The sequence below is a fragment of the Globicephala melas genome, chromosome 10, assembly GCF_963455315.2.
Source record: "Globicephala melas chromosome 10, mGloMel1.2, whole genome shotgun sequence".
In the NCBI taxonomy this organism is placed as follows: domain Eukaryota; kingdom Metazoa; phylum Chordata; class Mammalia; order Artiodactyla; family Delphinidae; genus Globicephala; species Globicephala melas.
The window spans coordinates 90,938,463-90,960,307 of record NC_083323.1 but is presented as its reverse complement, the minus strand read 5'-3'; the positions used below and the strand labels follow the sequence as shown (position 1 = coordinate 90,960,307).

The 21,845-nt window shown below is 39.8% G+C and overlaps 1 protein-coding gene across 1 annotated transcript; it reads right to left on the bottom strand.

The window, feature by feature from the left end:
* Positions 1-966: 966 nt before the first annotated feature.
* Positions 967-21,823, bottom strand: ERP27 (endoplasmic reticulum protein 27). Its single transcript, XM_060306797.2, has 8 exons — positions 21,753-21,823; positions 21,317-21,563; positions 20,853-20,950; positions 18,996-19,133; positions 7,016-7,132; positions 3,287-3,412; positions 1,937-2,134; positions 967-1,137 (listed from the first exon to the last, which is right to left on the bottom strand). The coding sequence occupies exons 2-8, from the start codon at positions 21,408-21,410 to the stop codon at positions 1,090-1,092; spliced, it is 819 nt and encodes a 272-aa protein (XP_060162780.1). The 5' UTR covers positions 21,411-21,563; positions 21,753-21,823; the 3' UTR covers positions 967-1,089.
* Between the last annotated feature and the right edge of the window lie 22 nt (positions 21,824-21,845).

Sequence of the window (21,845 nt, the reverse complement as noted above, 5' to 3'; positions counted from 1 at the left end):
TCAGCACTTAGGTACTTTGCTTTGGAGCCAAGGACCTCCTGGGAAAAATGTCTCATCTGTGTGTTCACAGTAACAGCCTGTGGGCCAGAGACACTCAGCCAAACTCTCCCTCAAGGGCTGGATTGCACACTTCACCTGCAATAATCCACGTTTAGCCAGCCCCAGCTCGCCCCTGGGGCCAAGCTCCCCCCTCCTACCCCTTCTCCAACCTTTTACCTACTTTGATTCCCATAGCTCCTCTGCCACATTTATACCAATCCTCATGCAAGATGGTCTCTACCAGCTCCCATCCCACCCACAGTGAACGATAACACATTAGTGGCTCATGACCTGACTCTAACAGTAGATACAAAAGGGGGAGGTCCATTCTGCTGAGTTGGGTGGCGGGATATTTATAAGGGATTTGGTCTGCAAAGAGATGCCAGTCTTTTCCTATAACATGATGGCCTTTTATTTATCATGCAGCTGTTGATTTATAGGGGGAGTTAGGAACTTGAAACAAGAATAGAGTTTTTACACGGTCTGTTTCTGCTGAGTTCAGAGACTTGGAAATATCATTTGACTTCTGGCAAAAAGACAATTTCAGAAAGGCATTTAAAACCATCTTTTTGTCCTTGACCCTGAGTCAGAGAGGGACATGAGGAAAGCAGAGTTTCAACCCTCAGGCAACCCTACAAGATGTTGTGTGTAAGTCGCGTGCTGTATACGAATTCAGTATCAAATGATACACCGGAACAATCTCCCTTTGGGAATGCTGTCACTTCATAGCAGTAGCGCAGTATTTCTCATAAAGCCTGCATCCAGTGGTATGTATGACAGTGCATGGGCCTACTCAGTATGAATGCAGAAGAGAAAATCGGAAGGGTAAAATTTAAAAGAAAGGGAAAGTAGAGTCAATGAGACTTTAAGGAACAAACTGGAGCTGTGCGTGCACGCGTGCGCACGTGTGTGTGTGTGTGTGTGTGTTTGTGCATGTATGTGTATGTGTAAAGTCTGGTGATCCTGTTTACTGTCTCTGAGGTTTGGGTCACCACTTTTTATTCGGCATCAAGTAGTTACTTTGTCCTACGCAGAAGAAGCAGGGAGAAATCAGAGTTCCATCTTTGACATCTTTTCTTCTGATTCATGATTTTCTCTCTGAAAAACACCATGAGACTGATAATCAGATTTGGAGTCCACTCTTGTTTTTGAACTCTGAGATTAGAAAATTGAGCTATTCAATTCCTCCTGAAAGTCCTAAATCCATCTTCAATTTTTATCTCATGAATCCTCCTATGGAATTTACTTGTTTCCCATTGATGTTGTACACAGAATGGTAAAATCCAAAATTCAGCTCCTTTGAATATGCAAGACCTTTCCAAAACTGTTTTTGGAGTTCTGTTCCCATGACTACATCTCAAAAAGCATCCCAACTCTGACCACCGTATCCTCCTATCCCTTTACTCTTTTCTTTTTTTACAGTGATACCATTTTTTCGCCTTTAATATTAATAAAGATCAGAAAGCTTGAGAACACATTGTGTGGACAAAGTTTGGGTAAAACAGACTTTTGTTCATATTATTAGGGGATGAGAAACAGCTGGAAAAAAACTGGAAACAATCTAATCAATAAGAGAATAGTTAAATAAATCATGGTCCATCGATACATTAAAATTCTGTGTAGTTGGTTAATAAACTATAAGAAAGCTTTTCACATATAAAATGATACTTCATGTTAAGTAAAAGAGTCAAGCTGTACAATGATATACAATAGTGTATAATACTCTATCAATTATGCAAAAGAAGAGGCTGAGTGCATGTATTTATATGCACATTTCCTATCCCTTTACTCTTAATCAAATCCAGTGGAGGTCAAAGAATTTTTATTCAACAGGAAATTAAAGGAACCAAGAGCGGAAACAAACCTCAACTTGCTTTACCTGTAGTCTCACACTTACCAACCTCTTCCCTTTCAGGAATCCATCACAAAAGTTTTGCACGTGCTCTACTGAGACTTCCGTTATGGGCAGTGTATCCCACACATCGTCCAGAGTCTGGTAAATTGCCAATGCAGGCAGCTGAGGCTCCTTTAGTTTGAAAAATGATATCACCTTCCCATTTTTCTTCACACCACTGTCCACCAGAATAAAAAGAATCTGCAGTTGGAGAAGTTTGGAAAAGAAAGAAAGAAGTTTGGAAAAGAAAGATCTCTTCCTCTGGGGAGGAAGAAACACCTTGTGATTGTTGGAGTTTACACTGATGGAATTTAGGGTCTGTGCCACACAGTTTAAATCTTCATTGAGTTAAAATGAATTTCTTCTTATTTTGCATTGTTTTGGTTTTTTATCCCTTTGATTGGGTTTATTTAATTTTAAGACTGTAGAACTGGAAGAGACTTTAGGGGTTAGCTAAGGGAGAAAGTATGGCCTATTGACTAAATGTGGAGAATTCTTTTTAAATGTTACCTGTAATACTTTCCAGCTGTGTGACTTTGGGTACATTACTTAGCCTCCCTGAGATTAGGTGTTCTCTTTGGAAAAATGGGCTTTTGTTGGGGGAGATTGAATGAGAGAATGGATTTAATATTTCTAGTATAGTTTTTAGCGTATAGTAAGTGCTTGAAAACTGTTAACTATTTTGTATTATTAAATCAAATCTTCTGTCCAAAGTGGAAATCTTCTTGATAATAGTCTAGAGAGTTATTTATGTTTAGTAACACTGAAAACTTCCAGTGCTAGGGAAACCAGAAAACCAGAAAGTCAGCTTGTTTTATTACCAGACAGCCCTTGTCATCGAGGCCTCTAATTCAATGCAGTAGCCTTGAAGTGGTTGAAGTTTTACTATTTCAGTAACATAAGCAGAACTGCACAAAGTAGGGAAGGGAAAGAAATGAATATTTATTGGACATCCAGTGGACACTAGATACCTGACAGGTGTTTTAGACGAGAAATAAGTCCTGAGGTCTAAAACTTCAGAGTTTATAGCAAGGAGTAAATAAATCGTGACTAAAAGGTGATTTTAATTTTCAGTTTCTTTGGGTCTCTATTTTCTCTGCACCCATCAAGGCATTAAAAAAAAGAAATAGACTTACTGCTGATGGAAGATATGATTAAATACATCTTTAAGAGTATAAAATACATCTTAAGTTTTAAATCAGAGTAATGGGATTTATTATGCCCCAGTTCTCACTTTGTTATCTCTTAACCTGATGTATTTTCCTCATTTATCTCACTTCCCTGGTCCCATCTCCCTTTTTCTAGTGTCTTGTTGCTGAGTATTCAAAAAGGTATTTCCCAGTCCAGACTTACCTTCCCCTGGAAGAGCTTAGCTGCTTCCTGGTATCTGTGCAAGCTTTCTTCATACTCTGGGGAGGCCTTGTTCATCATCAGTAGAAGATGAATTGGAATCATACTATTAAATAGGCCAATTACAGTCTGGGAAATTGAAATGTATTGAAGTAGAATGAAAGTGAAAAGGAGGGAAAAAAAACATTAGTGACAACCGGTGAATAGGTACACTAGAACATAAATGAGAGCTGTCCATCCATGACATCAGGGGCAACTCCTCCAAGATGGTGCTGAGTCAGTCTCAACCTCTGGTTTTCATGCAACTGTGTAGTTTTCTCCTCCCCACACTGAATAGGGCTGAGCTGAGTAACCAAAGGGATGTTGCAGAAATGCTGGAGTGTGACCTCCAGGGTTAGGTCATAGAAGACACAGTGGCTTCTGCTTTGTTCTCACTCATATCACTTACTCTCTTATGCTGGTCACTCAAGCAGTCTTATGAAGAGATTCGCATGGCAAGGAGCTAAGGCCTCCTGCCAACAGCCAGCACTGACTTGTCTGTGATTGAGCCATCTTGGAAGCAAACTCTTCAGCCCCAGTCAACCCTTCCCATGACTGCCTCCCTGACCAAGGGCTGCCACTTCACATGAGCCCCCAGATTTGCAGCACCTGACCCTAGCCACTCCCAAATGGTGGACCCACAGAAACTGTGCGAGACAGTCCATTTTTTTTCTGTTCTAAGTTGTTAAATTTTGGAGTAAGCTGTTATGCATCAATAGGTAACAAATACACCACGGAACATTTTAGTCACCTTTTAAACCCCTTTTCATGTTGCGAGAGGACCCAGATGCACTTAAAATGTGGCCTTTGCATGTCAGTAGTGTATACTTTTGAGTGCTTATGATGTGCTGGGCACTGTTTTCAGGTCTTTACGTGTAATAACTAATTTAATCCTCAAAGTCCCAGTTTTATAAAAGAAGAAATTGAGGCCCAAGATCTCCTAAAGTCCTGAAAGTGTTGAACTGCGATTCGCAGCAAGCAGTGCGGCTCCAGAGTCCATGGTCTTAATCAGCGGGATGTACCGCCTCATACACAGCTGATGGCAAATCCTCAACACAACCAATTCAGCCCTCAGCATGGTTGAATCAGAGCACCTCAGGTCAGCCATAAGGTAAGCTCTTCAGGAGACCAGAAGCATTGGCCCGTTTTTGCTGATTAGAGATGGTCATTCCCCAGGAAGTTGTCGGTGATGGAGGGGAGGGGACAGCTGTGAACCAGAGGGAGGAGAGAAGACAGAGTGTAAAACTCTGGCACTGGTTCCCTTCATTTCCCTTTCCTGAAATAGTGCTGCAACTGTCGCTATTTTAAACAAAATCCCATTCCTTTTCACCCCTCCCTTCTAAATACAGAAAGCACTGCTGTAAAACAAGCATGTGCACAAGAAGAGAGAGTATGGTGTGTTAAGGAATCTTTGGGCAGAGTCCCAGGGTGGTGGGAGGGGGAGCAACTAGGTAGGATCCTTCCAGAAGCTACACACTCCTCTGTAGAGATTTTTTTTCAGCTCTACTGGCCAACATGTAGGTAAGGAGAGTCCAGTGAGTTCTTTCCCAAAACTTTCCCCCTGGAGTTTCAAACCAGGTCTTACATTTTAAGTTTGGGAGATTGGATGCTAAATAATTGTCTCTTGTTCTACTAGATCCTGCTACTTAAATTTAGAGCATGCATCTACTCTCCTAGAGTGCAGATGGAGAAGAAAGCTTGAGAAGAGTCAAAAAATCAAAGCTGAGGAGTCAAATGATATAGTTGTCTTAGCAGAAGGGATTGAACACAGCAGAAGTGATTAGTTTAATTCTAATAGATTAAACAGCTGGATTTTCACCTTGAAGCCAAGGATTGAGTGTGTGCCTTAAAAGTGCACAGGAGGCCAACTACATGGCTATGAATTTCTGCCCAGTTGCTACTGCTACAAATCTCTGTACCAGCAACAGATGAGAAACAACTATAGTAGTGTGGGCAGGTCACCCGTTGAGAAAAACTACTTTTCGGAAATGTAAAAGTCACAATAAAAATTGAACTTGCTTCTCTAAAGAAAGTCTTTCCTAATTTCTTCTTGATGTGATTTGCTGTCACTACTAATATGGAACTTAACAAATGTCATTGTTCTTTAAGATGAGAGATGGACCAGGCATCAGAGCTCAGGAAGGCTAGTCCTTGCGTCTGCCCTCGTTCACCTGCAGAACTCCAGGACCCTGGACCATAAGCTCAGGGACCGGAAGATCATCTTTCCTGGTCCCACATGCACTCCTGGCAGTTTTATAGACACAATGACCAGAATGATGATGATCTAGGAGAAAAATGCCTTTTCAATTATTGCTGCCAACACCCCTGCGGTGCATGTGTTTGGAATCTTACCAGAAGTGGAAATGGAGTCACCATTCCATGGAGAAAAACATGGTGTGAGAGGTGGACAGGAATTCAGTCAACAGGAAAAGGGGTGTTTTCTGTTGAAGGCTATGTGCGGCAATGGAAAAACCACAGGACCCAGTCAGACAGACCAGTCATAAAAAAATCAGGGACGAGTGGATAGGCTGTCACTGAAGCTCATATGGCCTTGAGGACGTTACTTCACTTTTCTGAACTCCCATTTCCTCTCCAGTAGAATAGAAATAGACAATATGAGCTAATGCATCATCAGTTAAATTTTCTGCCTTAAAAGATGCCTTTTCCACTTACTGTGTAATCTTGAATGTTGTTTGGAACTCGAGAGTTCTCTATAAAATGGACATAATAATTTCCTCTCTTCTACCTCAAAGAATCTCTGTGAGTATTAAATGAGAAAATGGTGTGAAAGGGCTTTGTAAGTTCTAAAAAGCATGACATGCATATAAAGTACTGTTACTAGAGAGCGCATAGCATTTCTGAGCTGATGTAGATCACTGGAAGTCAACACTCCATCAGTCTACGATTTACATTCAGGAAGGCAAAAGGCAGGACATGCAAGGTAATTCTATAAGCTGTAGAGTGTTAGAAGGCCAGCAGGACAGGTGGACCAGCAGCTTCACCCAGGTTTCAGGCAGCATGCAACACCCAAGGAAGACAAACCCAGAAAGAAACCTGAGACCCCTTGAGGGTCTAGGCCAGACCAGGAAATGTTAGTTACTAGTCCACAAGGAGATAGGCACAGAAAATGGGAATAGGTGTATAAAAACTTTAAAAAAATTTTACATTGTTGCGACATCCAAATACATGATCGGTGGGCTTTGTTTTTCAACATTTCATTGGTCTATTAATTTACTTTTATTGTAATTTACAAAAGTATTGGTCACCAATGCTTTAGGAAAACAAAATGGACCTTCAGCGTTTTTGCAGTTGTGGCGAGCTCACAATCTTGTTGCCTTCACTGAACTCTCTCAGGCAACCAAACTCAGAAGTTTCGAAGTAGTCACCTCAGCACTGCACTCTCTCTTTCTTACTAGTCATGTGACGTCATTTAACTTTTCTGTTTCTTTCTTTGTTGGGTAAGGACAAGTCTATCAATCTTAAGGGTTGTAGAGGGATGGCAACATAAACAACTAGGTGTTCAATTAATGGCGGTTTATATATATATATATATATATATATATATTTTTTTTTTGTGGTTAATATTATTATTGGTCAAAAGATCAGGACTCCTGGAGGAAAGGATTTCTGCTATGAAGGCAAGTACCCTCCCTGACATAGGGACTTAAGGGTCTGCGGACAGGGGCTATTTACCGTAGGGTTATACTCTGTCACCAAGTGGAGGTTGTTCCTCTGAATGAAATGGCTTAACTTGGTAGCATCCATGCTTTCAATGTCTTCACTCTTTAAATCCAGTTGTTTGTTATCCACCTGGGTCACACAAAAAGGATAAAATTGTCACTGTCTTCATTTATCAGTAAATGTTTCTAGACTATTTACCACATGTCAGGCACTAACTAAAGCTCTAAAGACAGAAAGGTAAATAGGAAATGTTCCCTGCCCTCTAGGAACACACTGTCCTGTGGGACACAGAGAAGTAAACAGAAACATCACACAGAATGCGGCTAGTGTCATCACAGACCCATTTGTCACCTAAGGAAGAGCAGAAAAACTCCCAGGAAGAGGCAGCTCCTGAAGAATGGCTAAGACTTGTTCAGATGAATGAGGATGGGGGTGGGATTTTAAATAAAGAACAGCATTTGCCAAAGGCAAAATGATGCGAGATGCCCATTCTAGAAGCTGCAGTTCGTTTAGCTTGACTCTAGCAGTAGATGTTAAGTGCAGGTAGAAGAGAGACATAGACAGTGGGGTAGGCAGGGTAAATTCCCAAAGAGCCTTGAAGTCAAGGTAAGTAGAGTAAACTCTAACCTGAGGGCAAGGGGAGACACTTACAGGATCAGATTTATGTTTTATTTATGTACCCTTCGAATGTGAAATAAAGCACACATATAGAGAAAACCACAAAACAGAAAATGTAAACCTCAGTAAATGATCACAGAGCAAACAACTGTGGAACCACCACTCAGGGAAAGAAATAGAACATTGCCAGAATGCCTGAAGCCCTCTGTGATCCCTTCTAATCAATAATCCATTAGTTTTCTGCCAAAGGGACCATTATCCTGACTTATGATGACCTTCTTCATCCTTTCCTTTATAGCTTTACTGCTTAAAAATGCATCTCTTAATGCTATAGTTTAGTTTCATCTTTTTAAAAACATTATGTAAGTGGAAACAAACTATTTTTTGTATGTGTATCTCAATTCTTTTGCTTAAAATTTTGTTTATAAGAGCCATCCATGTTATTGCATTTAGCTATAGTTTGTTCATTTTCCTTGCTCTATAATATCTGATTGTATAAATATGCAAAGCATTTATTCATTTTACTACTGATGAAAATTTAGACTGTTTTCAGCTTCTGGTTATTAAAATAAGGCTGCAATGAACACTCTTGTTCATTTCTCTTGGTACTCATGTCTCTATATCTGTTGGGCATGTATCTAGGATTAGGATTTGACTGTAGGATATGTGCATTTTTTTTGTTTTTTGTTTTTATGTTTTTTGTTTTTTTGTTTTTTGTTTTGCGGCATGTGGGCCTCTCACCACTGTGGCCTCTCCCGTTGCAGAGCACAGGCTCCGGACGCGCAGGCTCAGCAGCCATGGCCCACGGGCCTAGCCGCTCCGCGGCATGTGGGATCCCCCCGGACCAGGGCATGAACCCGTGTCCCCTACATCAGCAGGTGGACTCCCAACCACCGCGCCACCAGGGACGCCCGGATATGTGTATTTTTGCCATGTATTTTGATGTGTGTTTGGGAGACAATGTCAAAGTTATTTTCTAAAATGGACAATAATGTACATTTGCATTTGTACTGTTGGAAATGTCCCATTGTTCCACATCCTTGCCAACACTTGGCATTATCCACCTTTCTAATTTTATTCATTTTGGTGAATATCTGGTAGTATCTCACTGTGGTTTCACTTGTATTTCTCTGATTAACTAGTTGTATATCCATTTCTTTGAAGTCTGTGTTCAAGTCACTTGCCTATTTTTCTATTGAGTTGATCCTTTCTTTGCTGATTTGAAGATGTTTTATATATTCTGGATATGAACCCTTTGTGGTTTTATACTATATATCTTTTCTCACTGGGGACTTCCCTTTTAATGGTGACTGCATATGAACAGAAGGTGATTTCAATGTAGTCAAGTTATCAACCTTTTCCTATAACTCGTGTGTGTTTTTGTTTTGTTTTGTTTAAAGTGCTTTGACTACACCAAAGTTTTGAATATATTCTCTTATTTTATCTCCTAGAAACATTATTATTTTGTCATTCACAATGGATCTAAAATCTACCTGGGACTCATTTTTTCTTCCTTCTTAAAATGATGCTTAGATTCTGATTTTTAGCATTACTCTTCTCTAAAATACATGTTAAAAGCTCCATATTTCCCGTTATAAGGCTATGGATGCCTTCTACATTCATAAACTTTGTATGTATGTTTTATTATCATTCAATTCAAAATGTTTTCTAATTTCTGTTCTTATTTCTTCTCTAACCTATTGGTTATTTAGAAGTGTATTTTTTAATTTCAAAATGTAAGATTTTGGGGTTATATGCTTGTTTTTGATTTCCAGCTTAATTTCTACATTTTATTTTTATTATTTGTCAACTTCTGTATATGTGATATGTGTCCTTAAAATTATGCATATATTATAGTTTTTGAATACAGTATTCTGCATATGCTCATCAGGACACTTAGTTAATTTATAATTCAAATTATATATATATATATATTTTTTTTTTTTTGACTAGCTTATTCTCTCAATAGGGGAGTGTCAAAATCTCCCAGTATGATTGTGGATTTAACCATTTTTTCTTACAGTTCTGTCAGTTTCTTCTCATATATTCTCAAGTCATGTATGCAGATTTAGAATTGGTAAATCTTCTGGGCAAATTAAAATTGTTGTCTTTATGAAGTGTCCTTCTTTATCCCTAGGGATGCTCATTGCATAAAAGACTACTTTGTTCATACTAATATACTTATACCAGCATTCTTTTAGAAGTGTTTACATGGCATATCTCCATCCTTTTACTTTCAACCTATCTTTATACTTTACATATGTCTCTATTTTTTAAAACATTGTATCTCTTGTAGAAAGCACATAGTTTTATTTTTAAATCCAGTCTGATAATCTTTGCCTTTTAATTGGATTATTTTTATATAATGTAGTTACTAATATATTTAATTAAATATGCATTTTTCCATTGGTTCTCCCTGTTCCAAATCTCATTTTCCTTCATTTTTGGCTTACTTTGAATCCATTGAGCACTTTTTATTATGCCTTCTTTCTCTTTTTTGACTCAGAAGTTACACACGCTATAATTATTCTCCTAAGGATCACCAGCATGCGTTACAACATGCATACTTTACTTATCAGAATCTAATATTAGCTGGCAATTCTACCTTCTTCTTGGATAATGCAGACATTGAAACACTCGAATACACTTTACTTCCTTCCAAATCAGTCCATGGCCCACACTCAAGACCTACAGGCCATTATTGTTCTGTGTGTTAATTCTAAATCTCACAAGACATTATTATTATTGTTATATAATCAATATACATTTACACTTATGCATACATTTACATTTTAGTTTCTCTTCATTTCTTCCTGCATTTTTGAGCTTCTATCTGGGAATTTTTTCCCTCTGCCCAGAGAACACATTTAGTATTCCCTTTAGAATGAGTTAGATCTGTTGGGTGACATATTCTTTCAGTTTGATTGTCTAAAATATGCTTATTTCACCTTTATCTTTGAAGGTTATTTTTGCTGGGGGTAGCATTCTTTGTTGAGAGTTATTTTCTTTCAGTTTTTGAAAGATATAATTATTTGTATTCTGCATTCCATTCTTTCTATTGAGAAGTCATCTGAGAATCTTAGTATTACCCTTTGAGCTTACTTTGAAGGTAATCTTTTTTGTCTGATTTAAGATTTTTCTCTTTTTCTTTGACTTTCTGTTATTATACTATGGCATGGCTACGGGTAAATTATATAGATGATACATATATAATTATATATGTGTGCAGGTGTATGTAATGTGTGTGTGTATATATATATGTGTGTATGTGTGTGTGTGTGTATATATATATGTGTGTATGTGTGTGTGTGTGTATTTATATATTCATATATGATCAGGGGCTGAGGTGACTCGAATCTGTGCTGCAGCTCTTGGGAGGGCTGATCTACTTATGGTTCATCTTTGATTTTAGGGTATTTCTCTTTAGGGTCCAAAGTAGAGAAAAGGATGTCTTACTAGTTTTACCTCCTACTTCTCCTTGTGGTCCCTGAACTCCAACATTTAATTTTCTGGCTCCTTGAATATTGCAAAAATGCTAATAAACCTCTCAGCCTCTCTGCTGCTCCTTCTAGAACTGGCTATGTCCCCCAGATGAAAAGCAGTCCAAATACAGGGTTCACCTTTTTGGGTTTCCATTTTATTTTAGATCTTAGCCTAGACATTCCCCCTTCTCTTGCTGGTTCTCCAAGGTCTTTCTTTAAAATATTTTTTTTTGCTCAGCTTTTTCAAAAAAATTATCCTTAGTGGAAGGGATGTCTAGTTACCTGGTCTGCTATCCCAGATTTGCATTTTAGAGCTGCCTTTCCATGATACTCAGGTATGTTGAAAGATAGGATGTCATATTGCCAAACATTGTTCCCAGAAGTTTCCCATTCCCCTCTCCCATCTCCTCATGCCCATAGAGACAGAAGATAAAGCTTCCATCACCCATAGCAACTATGCCTACAGATAGAACTGTCAGGGCCAGATCCTGAACAATTCTGCTTCCTGAAATAGTCTGGGTCACTTTTGAGATCTTTGGGCCACCAACACTCGAACACTCCTTAACTCTTACCCTTTATCTGCTATCTTATATCGGTCCTACCCCATCAGATCTTGCCCTGGATCAGAGCCATCTTCTATTTTTCTCTTCTTTTCTTCCAGGTGGTCTCTCACTAGGTATAGTTAAAAGCAATATGAACCTCCAAGAAACCCAATGCACTCTTTATGGTTAATTTGATTAATTCTGAGTCTGTTTAGTCATATCTGGGTTTTTCTCTTATAATCCATTTGTGTTCAATTATTTGTTGAGTGCCTGCTGTGTATTAGGTACTGAGGCCCAGAAGTGCTGACCTCAGTCAGATGGCAATTTAATCACTTTATTTCACGGTTGTTTTTCACAACCCAAACTTATGAAATACATAATGCCGAGGTACAGAAAATGTTTGTCTTTCAAAAAAAGAATTTTGAAAAAAATTCAACGAAACCACAGGATGTTTTAAAAGGTGAACTATTTTGCATATTTAATTGTTTTAAAATTCACACAGTTTGAGTAGAAAGCTTGGGGCAGAAATATAAAAGCAGGAGAAAAAAGTCTTCCTAGGTGGAGTCCTTGCCCACCCTTCTCCCATCCCTCTCCTCTAGTCGATAGAGAAGAAAGTGAACACAAAGGATCTTAAAAGCTGCTTAAGGCCTGCTTTGCCACCTGGCATGTCTCCTTCCTAAGGCTTTGCTAATTGTGCAACCATCAAAATCATCATTATAATCACAACCAGTGTCCTTTTAATCTTTAATATGTTTAAATACTTCCTGATTATTTTTCTGGAAACTTGCAGGCCTGGTGTCTAGGCTCAGGGGACAGAGCTGTGGTCTGAGCCAGGAGTTCCTCCCTTTCTGCTCCCTTTTCCAGGCAAACCCTCACATTTCCCAGAACAAGACGAACAGGAAACTCCAGCTCCTCCAGGTGTTTCTGGACTTAAGGCATGTTGTATACTGGAAGCACCGTGGTTAAGCGGTGATAACTTTCTCTAAGAAGCAAAGAGCTTTAATAAAAACCACCCTCCTGAAGCCTTTCCAGTTGGTTGGGCTTCTTTGAACGAAACATACCCGATTATTTCTCTATTTCTTAAACCAAAAAACTCTGGAACGTTCATGTGTAGGGTTCCTGGAAACAACATTTGAAAGGAATTCTTTCTTCTGTAAAGGGAATTTATTTGCCTAATGCCCTGGAAAGAAAAACCCAACCCTGGAACCAAGAGTGGGGGAAAAATTTTTATATATTTTTCCAGTTTTTGGAAAGAATTTTCCTTGAAAAATCATATTATTGTTCTCCCCAAGGAAAGAGGCACCTGAATTAAAACAGTAAACAGTAAACCAGAAGGGTTGTCACCTTACAATATAATTTGAGGTTCCCCAAGAGAATCAGATGTGGATTATTTTATGTTTCAGACACTGTGTGCTACCAATGGATTTCATCACTCCTTTTCTCTTTATTAGTATTCCAGCAATATTCCTTTGAATTCTGCTCAATTTCCATAATTAACAACCCAACAGTTCATAAAACATATTAAAGTTGTCTTAGTTTACACCATTTACAATATTAAATATCTGGGCTATCACGGAGAAATCATTTGTTTAACAAATGCCCTCATGTCTCTGGGTTTTTTTTTTTTTTTAACATCTTTATTGGAGTATAATTGCTTTACAATGGTGTGTTAGTTTCTGCTCTACAACAAAATGAATCAGCTATACATATACATATGTTCCCATACCTCGTCCCTCTTGCGTCTCCCTCCCTCCCACCCTCCCTATCCCACCCCTCTAGGTGGTCACAAAGCACCGAGCTGATCTCCCTGTGCTATGCGGCTGCTTCTCTGGGTTGTTTTTATAAGTTGCTTAGCTTACCATATACTTGGTAAATATATACTTTAGAAAAAATATTTAAAAATTTGATGTATCTTACTTCTTGCCTTTCTTATCAGTTTACTTTTATGCACTGGTTTCTTCTGATTCTCTGCTTGGAAAGGTGCATTTCTTATAATAGGTTTCCAAGGAATAATTGTGAAAGGCATGAAAGGATGCCTCTACTGTGTTTCCATCACTATCCCATTGGGTCAAAGTTAGGCTAATTATATCTCTTTTTTGGCATGTGGGATCTTAGTTCCCCAACCAGGGATCGAACCTACACCCCCTGCACTGGAAGCACAGAGTCTTAACCACTGGACCACCAGGAAAGTCCCTATATTTCTTAAAATAGAAGTGATTGAGAATACTCAAAATGAGGTAAACATTCAAATAATATCTGAAATTCCAGTTTAGGACAGGCTCATGGTTTATTCAACATGGGATTACATCTCTGTCAGGGCAACATTAAGAGTCCTGTTGAGAGTGGTGAGAGTTGCTATCACTCTCACAAAAGACAAGCTCTGTCTTCACACAGACAGGTTGTCATACACAACTTACTATTGCTCCATTTTACATTTTTCCCAATCGCATGTATATAGTTGGCTTGCACTGTTTTTGCAGGTGATGCGTTCCATAAATATAGCATTTGCCAGTCTCTCATCTCTCCAACATAGCTGTCAACTCATATTCCCACTTATTATTTCAGCTTATTTCTAAACATGTTCCTACAATGGAAATTTACTGTAGGGACAAATTCTGAAATTTCTTTGCCAAAATATGCCATGCCTAGATTAGCTCTTGAGAAATAATCCTGGGGTTTGATTAAATAGTGCCAGGGAGATAGAGAAATGGTTTAGGAGAAAGTGTGTTTCTTTTCTTCTTCTTTTTTTTAAGTCTTTAGAATGAGGAGCATTAGAGTAAATAGAATCTAGGAGTAAAAACATCGGTTTTCTTTCTCCATTCATCTGTTGATGGACACTTAGGTTGCTTCCATGTCCTGGCTATTGTAAATAGAGCTGCAATGAACATTGTGGTACATGACTCTTTTTGAACTACGGTTTTCTCAGGGTGTATGCCCAGTAGTGGGATTGCTGGGTCAGATGGTAGTTCTATTTTTAGTTTTTTAAGGAACGTCCATACTGTTCTCCATAGTGGCTGTATCAATTTACATTCCCACCAGCAGTGCAAGAGTGTTACCTTTTCTCCACACCCTCTCCAGCATTTATTGTTTGTAGATTTTTTGACGATGGCCATTCTGACTGGTGTGAGATGATATCTCATTGTAGTTTTGATTTGCATTTCTCTAATGATTAATGATGTTGAGCATTCTTTCATGTGTTTGTTGGCAATCTGTATATCTTCTTTGGAGAAATGTCTATTTAGGTCTTCTGCCCATTTTTGGATTAGGTTGTTTGTTTTTCTGTTATTGAGCTGCATGAGCTGCTTGTAAATTTTGGAGATTAATCCTTTGTCAGTTGCTTCATTTGCAAATATTTTCTCCCATTCTGAGGGCTGTCTTTTAGTCTTGTTTATGGTTTCCTTTGCTGTGGCACATATATACAGTGGAATATTACTCAGCCATAAAAAGAAATGAAATTGAGTTATTTGTAGTGAGGTGGATGGACCTAGAGTCTGTCATACAGAGTGAAGTAAATCAGAAAGAGAAAAACAAATACCGTATGCTAACACATATATATGGAACCTAAGAAAAAAAAAGAAAAGAAAAGGTCATGAAGAACCTAGGGGCAAGATGGGAATAAAGACACAGACCTACTAGAGCATGGGCTTGAGGATATGGGGAGGGGGAAGGGTAAGCTGTGACAAAGTGAGAGAGTGGCATGGACATATATACACTACCAAACGTAAAATAGATAGCTAGTGGGAAGTAGCCGCATAGCACAGGGACATCAGCTAGGTGGTTTGTGACCACCTAGAGGGGTGGGATAGGGAGGGTGGGAGGGAGGGAGACGCAAGAGGGAAGAGATATGGGAACATATGTATATGTATAACTCATTCACTTTGTTATACAGCAGAAACTAACACGCCATTGTAAAGCAATTATACTCCAATAAAGACGTTAAAAAAAAAAAAAGATGCCTAGTTGCTGGGAGAGGATTTGGATTGGAAGAATAAAAATAATAGCTAACCTATCTTAAAAAAAACAAAAAAAAACAATACACTTTTATTATCTTCGGTTTTGGAGGTCAGAAATCCAATACGAGTTTCACTGAACTAAAATCAAGTTGTTGGTAGACCTCCCAGAAGCTCTAGTGAAGAAAGACATTTTCTTGCCTTTTCCAGCTTCTAGAGACCTTAGCCATTCCTTGGCCCCTTCATCCATCTTCAGAGCCAGCACCATAGATAGCATCTTCTCTCCTCTTGGACCTCCTGTATCCCCCTCATAAGCATTGTTGAGATTACATTGGGCCCACCCAGATAATCCAGGATAATCTCCTCATCTCAGGATTCTTAATCACATCTGCAAAGTCCCTTTTGCCACATAAAGTAACATTCACAGGTTCCAGGGATTAGAACGTTGAAATACTCATGTTTTGTCTAAAACATTATATTTTAACCAAAAACTAAATCAGATAATAAAAATACTTTTAAGAAATAGAAAAAGAGGGGCTTCCCTGGTGGCACAGTGGTTGAGAGTCCACCTGCCGATGCAGAGGACACGGGTTCGTGCCCCGGTCTGGGAAGATCCCACATGCCGCGGAGCGGCTGGGCCCGTGAGCCATGGCCACTGAGCCTGCGCGTCCGGAGCCTGTGCTCCACAAAGGGAGAGGCCACAACAGTGAGAGGCCCGCGTACCACAAAAAAACCCAAAAAACAAAAAACAAACTACATGTTTAAATATCTTGATTTTGGTCTCTTAAGACATGGGGAATATTGAAGAGTTTTTAGGAAAGACGTGTCATGGTCAAATTTCCATTTTATATCCATCATTGTGATACCAACCTAGAAACTATAAGAAGTAGTAAAGGGAGATCTATTAAGAAGATATTGAAAATGTTTATGCCAAAGATGCTAAGAATCTAAGCAAGGAGTGAAATAGAAAGAGTGGAGGAGAACATAGGCTCAGTAGGGTAGGAGGTATGATTGGCAAAGATTAGATACTGAATGAACACAGCCATTCAGTAAGACAGTGTTTTAGAGGAAAGAACATGATTCAGCAGGCACAAATGACAAATTCAGTTTTGACAAAGTTAAGACTGCTGTGCTTATGAGGATATTCAAACAGTTATATCCAGCAAGCATTTGAATCACAGGAGAGGTCAAGGCTAGAGGTAAAACATTCCAAATCCTCAACAAACACACAATCGTCAAACATGAGAAAGAATTATATCACTGAAGGATTACACATTCATTCAGTAATTGATTCCTTCACAGGCATAGTACAGAGGAATTTAAGGCAGTGAAAATACTGGGATACACTAATGATAGATTCATGTCATTATATATTTGTCCAAAACCATAGACCATAGGACACCAAGAGTGAACCATGAAGTAAACTATGGAGTTTGGGTGATTATGATGTTTCAGTGTAGTTTCATCAATTGTGACAAATGTACCACTCTGGAGGGGGATGTTGATAATGGGGGAGATCATGTATGTATGCGGCAAGAGATAAGAAGAATCTCTATATCTTTCTCTTAATTTTGCTCTGAACTTAAAACTGCTCCAAGTAAATATTTTTTCAAAAAGTAAAAAAAAAAAAAAATTCATTCACATATTCATCTATTCACCAAACATTTATGAGTACCTGCTACATGACAGGCACTTTTAAATGCTCGGTGGTTGAAGTAATGAACAAGACAGTCTTTGGCCCCATGGAGCATGGATTATATAACCTACATTGGGAAGAGCATTGAGTCAGGCAGTAGTATGGGTGGAGGAAGAGAATATCCCAGGGAGACGAAAAGAAGTGGACCAGCAGAAGGAGCCTCCTAGGTCAAGGAAAGAGAAAATACTAAAGAGAAAAGAGAGGCCAACAATGTCAAATATGGCAGAAATGTTCAGTAAAATAAGACTTAAGCAGTATTCATTGGATTTGGAAATATGGAAGCCACCCTGGACTGGATGAAAGCAGTTTTAATGGAGTGGTACATAAACTAGGTAGTTTAAGGGCTTAAAGATAGTTGGAGACACTGAGTAGAGAATACATTTAAAAGACGGTTGGATGAGGAATATGAGATAGATAGGATGGAAGTGAGAGCGGGAAGGACCTTCAGTCCAGAAATCTTGAAACTTTAACTTTTGCTCAGTTTCTAATTTCCAGTGGACTCTGGTCATTTTCACCTTGGTATTCCACCAACAATGTTAACTCAACAACAAAATAAAGCATCAGAAATCCCTATTTCTGTTATGCCCTCACTATTCCTAGGTACCCTGGTTTTCAACCTTGCCTCCTTTCCATAATTTTGATATCTTATCTTTGCAGGACCTGCCTTTTCTTCACTTTCTACTGCTACCTCTTTGCTACAGATCCTTAGTACATGATATATTTTGTCAGCCTAATAAAAGTTCTCTCTACTCTTGTCTCTTTGCCTAACAGTCCGTCTGACTCATTGCTGCCAAAATAATTTTGTGAACACATTTCTGTTCATATTATTCCCCTGATCTAAAGGCTTGAGGGGCTGCCTAGTGCCAAGCAACTTAAGTGCAAACCTATTAAGCTGGTATTCAAATTTCCTCACAATATGGTTCCAATCAAGCTTCTCTGTCTTTTATTCATTTGCCCAAAACATGTTCCCTGAGATCCAGTCAAGTTGGCCTGATCACTGTTTCCCAAGTTTATTTTTTTTCCCCCATGTTGGCCATGAATTCTCCTCTATTTTGTCCAAATTTTATCTGTTCTTTAATCCCAGTTCAGTTGTCTCCTTCATAATTTATTTTGGTCAGAATTCCTACCCTGCCTTTATCATTTGAACCCTTGTAATATTTTATCCATGGTGATGCTCCTTGTATTATGGATACGTGCATATTATGTTTACAATCTCCACTATATTTGTAAGATCTATGAAAGGGGAGAATATACTCAATGTGTTTTTATTATCATTATCTTGCATAGCACACAGAGTAGTTGTTACCACGTTTGATGAATGTAAGTGAACTCTCAAAGGTATGAAAATATAAAATTTTAGAGCTCACAATGACCTTACTGATGATATAGTCAAACCCTTTTATTTTATAGGTGAAAGAACTGAAGCCAAAAAATGTTCAGTGACCTGCCCAAGTCACATGGCTGGTTGGTGACAAAGCAGTGCTCCAAATCTTATGTCCTGACCCTCAGTCCAGGCTTCTTCCCATTTCATGACAGCATCTGTTTAGGAAGCTTGAGTTGAGCCATCGTCCTTGTCATCATGGTCCCTGACTCAGGCAGCACCATTAGTGTTCAAGACCTAGACTCTTTTCTGGTCTCAGAAGTCTGTACGTCCACAACCCAAGGAAAAACTGGGAGAAGGCTGGAGCTGCCCACCTGACTTACCAGACGAAAGAGGGAAATGGTGTTCCCAGTAACACTGTAGTGGGCCAGAACCTCGGAGGCAGTGCTGATTCCAAATGACACATCTTGGAAATCTTTCACCACACTGTGGAGTACGGACACTGCTGGTACTTCTAAATCCTAAAAACCAGAAGAAAAAACCCCACAGGTTGTTTTTGGAGGAGAGAGACAGAGAAACAGACTAGGGAGTAGAAGTGTGTTCATTCATATCAGAAATCATAGTGTCCAGTGAGACAACATTGACCTCTCAAAATGCAGGCTGGGTTTGCAGTGACACTGTTGAATTTTCCAGGCTGGGTGGGTTAATATGTAACTACAACATTGTGGCTAAGCCTGGGACTCCTGTCTGGCTTTACCATAGAACTTGCAGTTTACTAGTAGCTGAGAGGGGTCTCAAAATCATAGAGACCTGCAGAGTTGGGCTGCTCTGTCATTGATATACCAGAGGGGGCAAATGTTTGGGGAATAATTTGTGGAAGCAAAAAGAAATGCAAAAATCAGAAATAGGTGCTGTCAAAAGGGTCAAAAAAGAAAATAATAAAAATAAGAGAAATTAAAGTGGAAGCTTAGAAGGTTTATTAACAAAGACTTGTGTAGGATGTAGAGGAACAGTCCTCTTTCTACTGTGTGTAAGCCATCAAGGTACTGTTCATGGGTTGGTCCAATTCTAGAACCCAGGCCTGCAGGACAGAGCAGGGAAGCTTATTCTGAGTGATGATTCCAGTCCTTCTATAGCAAGCTGGCATTATCTCCCTGCTGTCATGGGACCTTTGTCCTCAGCAGCTCCAGGCAATACACTAGAGTGAACGTATTTGTCCCTGACACCTTTCTAGCTAGAGAAGGAGATGTGCTAAGAGAAAAGATCATGGTTAGCCTTGCATCTGGGGTCAAGCAGAGGGAGTTGGCACCTTGCTCATCCAAAAAGGTGTGTGGAGTTCATTTGAGGTTATGAACAATTGTTCATCAAGGCTTCCTCTTTTTTTATTCTGCTCCTCAGAATGGAATTGCTCGTGAATCAAACAACGACACCCGGTGGTCATTTAAGTTATTGCACCCGACTCCACTTCCTTGGCACTCCTTCCTGTCTGAGGGTGGCTGTTTTTGTCTACAGTTCAGATCTCTCATCACTGAAAAATTTGCTCCCCGGTCTTCCTACCCGACTTACATCTCATCAAGGCTATTTCCAGCTGTGTACACAGAATAGACAGGGTGATGATGAGTTGGAATTAATGAATGGAAGCAAGACAAGAAGGTCTGCCAGGAGAGAGCAGGGGCTTGATCAGCTGTGAGAATCTCCAGATGTTACCTCCAGACAAATAGAAAAATGCTGGAATGATGCCTTCTCCTTTATGGCTGCTTTTCTTAGCCAGGAAGCCAATCTGGAAGATGGAGGCTAACACCTTCCATATACAAAATGCCATCGTTATTCAACATTTCAGAGCAAAAAAAGAGGAAGAAGCATAGGGGACTACTTATTTGGTAAGAGGTTCTACACTGGAGGCAACTATTGACAAATACGTTGTCTGGATGATAGAAGTTGGGGTACCCTGGCCCCTGCCTCGGAAATTCAGATACTGTCCGAAGCTTCAAAGCATCCACAGATGGGGAGGCCCAGTCGGCAGTCTCAGAACTCTTGAAGCAAGTGCGAGGAAGACATAATTCAGAGACTGGGAATGGCTAGAAATCGAGAGATCTTGATGGACAAGCTAAAAGCAGACTCTGTACCCCTTGGCTGCTAAGGCAGTGTCATCTGGCCAGCAGGTGACTAACGTGGCTCCCTTGAGGTAGAATATTTCTGGTTCTTTGGAGGAACGACAGCGGGGGGGTATCTGGACGAACCTGGAAGAAGCCTATGACAGTCACCTCAGCAGCAGCGATGAATTCCATGGCAGCCTGGACATCTGTGAGCCAGACAGGTTCCCGGGCACCGGGACCGTCTAGGCAGAGACAGAGGAGGGTGGGGGGAGAGTGAGAGAGAGACAGAAGGTTTGGGCGTACTGAATAGAGAAGAAGCAGCTCTAAATCATAAGGGCAGCTCTACTTTTTCTCTTCATACTAAGGCCAATGAGATTTAGCAGTTATCATTCCAAGGCTTTATTTATTTTTTTTTTACTAACATGGGGAGGGGGGTCCCCACAAGATTGCCTATTTCTGAAGGAGAATGCCAGACTAGGGGAGGCAGATCTTGGTCTAGCATCTCCTGGGAAGTTTCCTAGGTTTGGAGGGCATATACCCAGAGCCCTGTCATGTTCCCTTCCCTTCTTCCAACAACACTTTCACCCCATGGTGTTCTTTTCTTTTACCTGAGGATTCCTGAACTTCTGCAGCAACTTCCGGGGATGGTTTGCACATGAAGAGACATAACAGATACAGGCGTCTGAACGGCATGGCCCCCATTTTCCCGGCCGTGGTGTCTGAGGCTGCCCACTCTTCAGCTGACTGTGGTGTTATTCAAGCTCTGGGAACTTAGCAGCTGGCTCTGGGATGGGGGACCTTCAACTTCTGAGATAAGAGATGGAGTTCAGTGACAGGGCCTCAGAACAAAACCAGCTAGAAGAAAGTCAGGTCAGTTCATTTAAATAAAATATTCTATGCTGGGTATTGACCTATGCACTAGAGATACAATGATAACTGTGACCTGATCACCTCTCCCAGGCTAGATTGTTTAAGTGAGAAATGGGCAAATGAACAGATCATTTAAATATAAAATGGAAATGATTATAAAATTGGGAAACTCACAGGGTGCTAGGAGAGGATGAACTAAAGACATTTTAAACACTGGTGGGGTCCAGTGAAGGCTTTCTTCCTGCTGGGGATGCCTAAACAGAGTCC

Excerpts from the sequence above, each read along its gene's own strand:
- ERP27 (XM_060306797.2), bottom strand. The coding sequence starts at position 21,410 with ATGGGGGCCATGCCGTTCAGACGCCTGTATCTGTTATGTCTCTTCATG. Across the intron at positions 20,951-21,316 it reads AGAAGTTCAGGAATCCTCAG|ACGGTCCCGGTGCCCGGGAA; the intron begins GTAAAAGAAAAG and ends GTCTCTGCCTAG. Across the intron at positions 19,134-20,852 it reads CTGTCATAGGCTTCTTCCAG|GATTTAGAAGTACCAGCAGT; the intron begins GTTCGTCCAGAT and ends TCTGGTTTTTAG.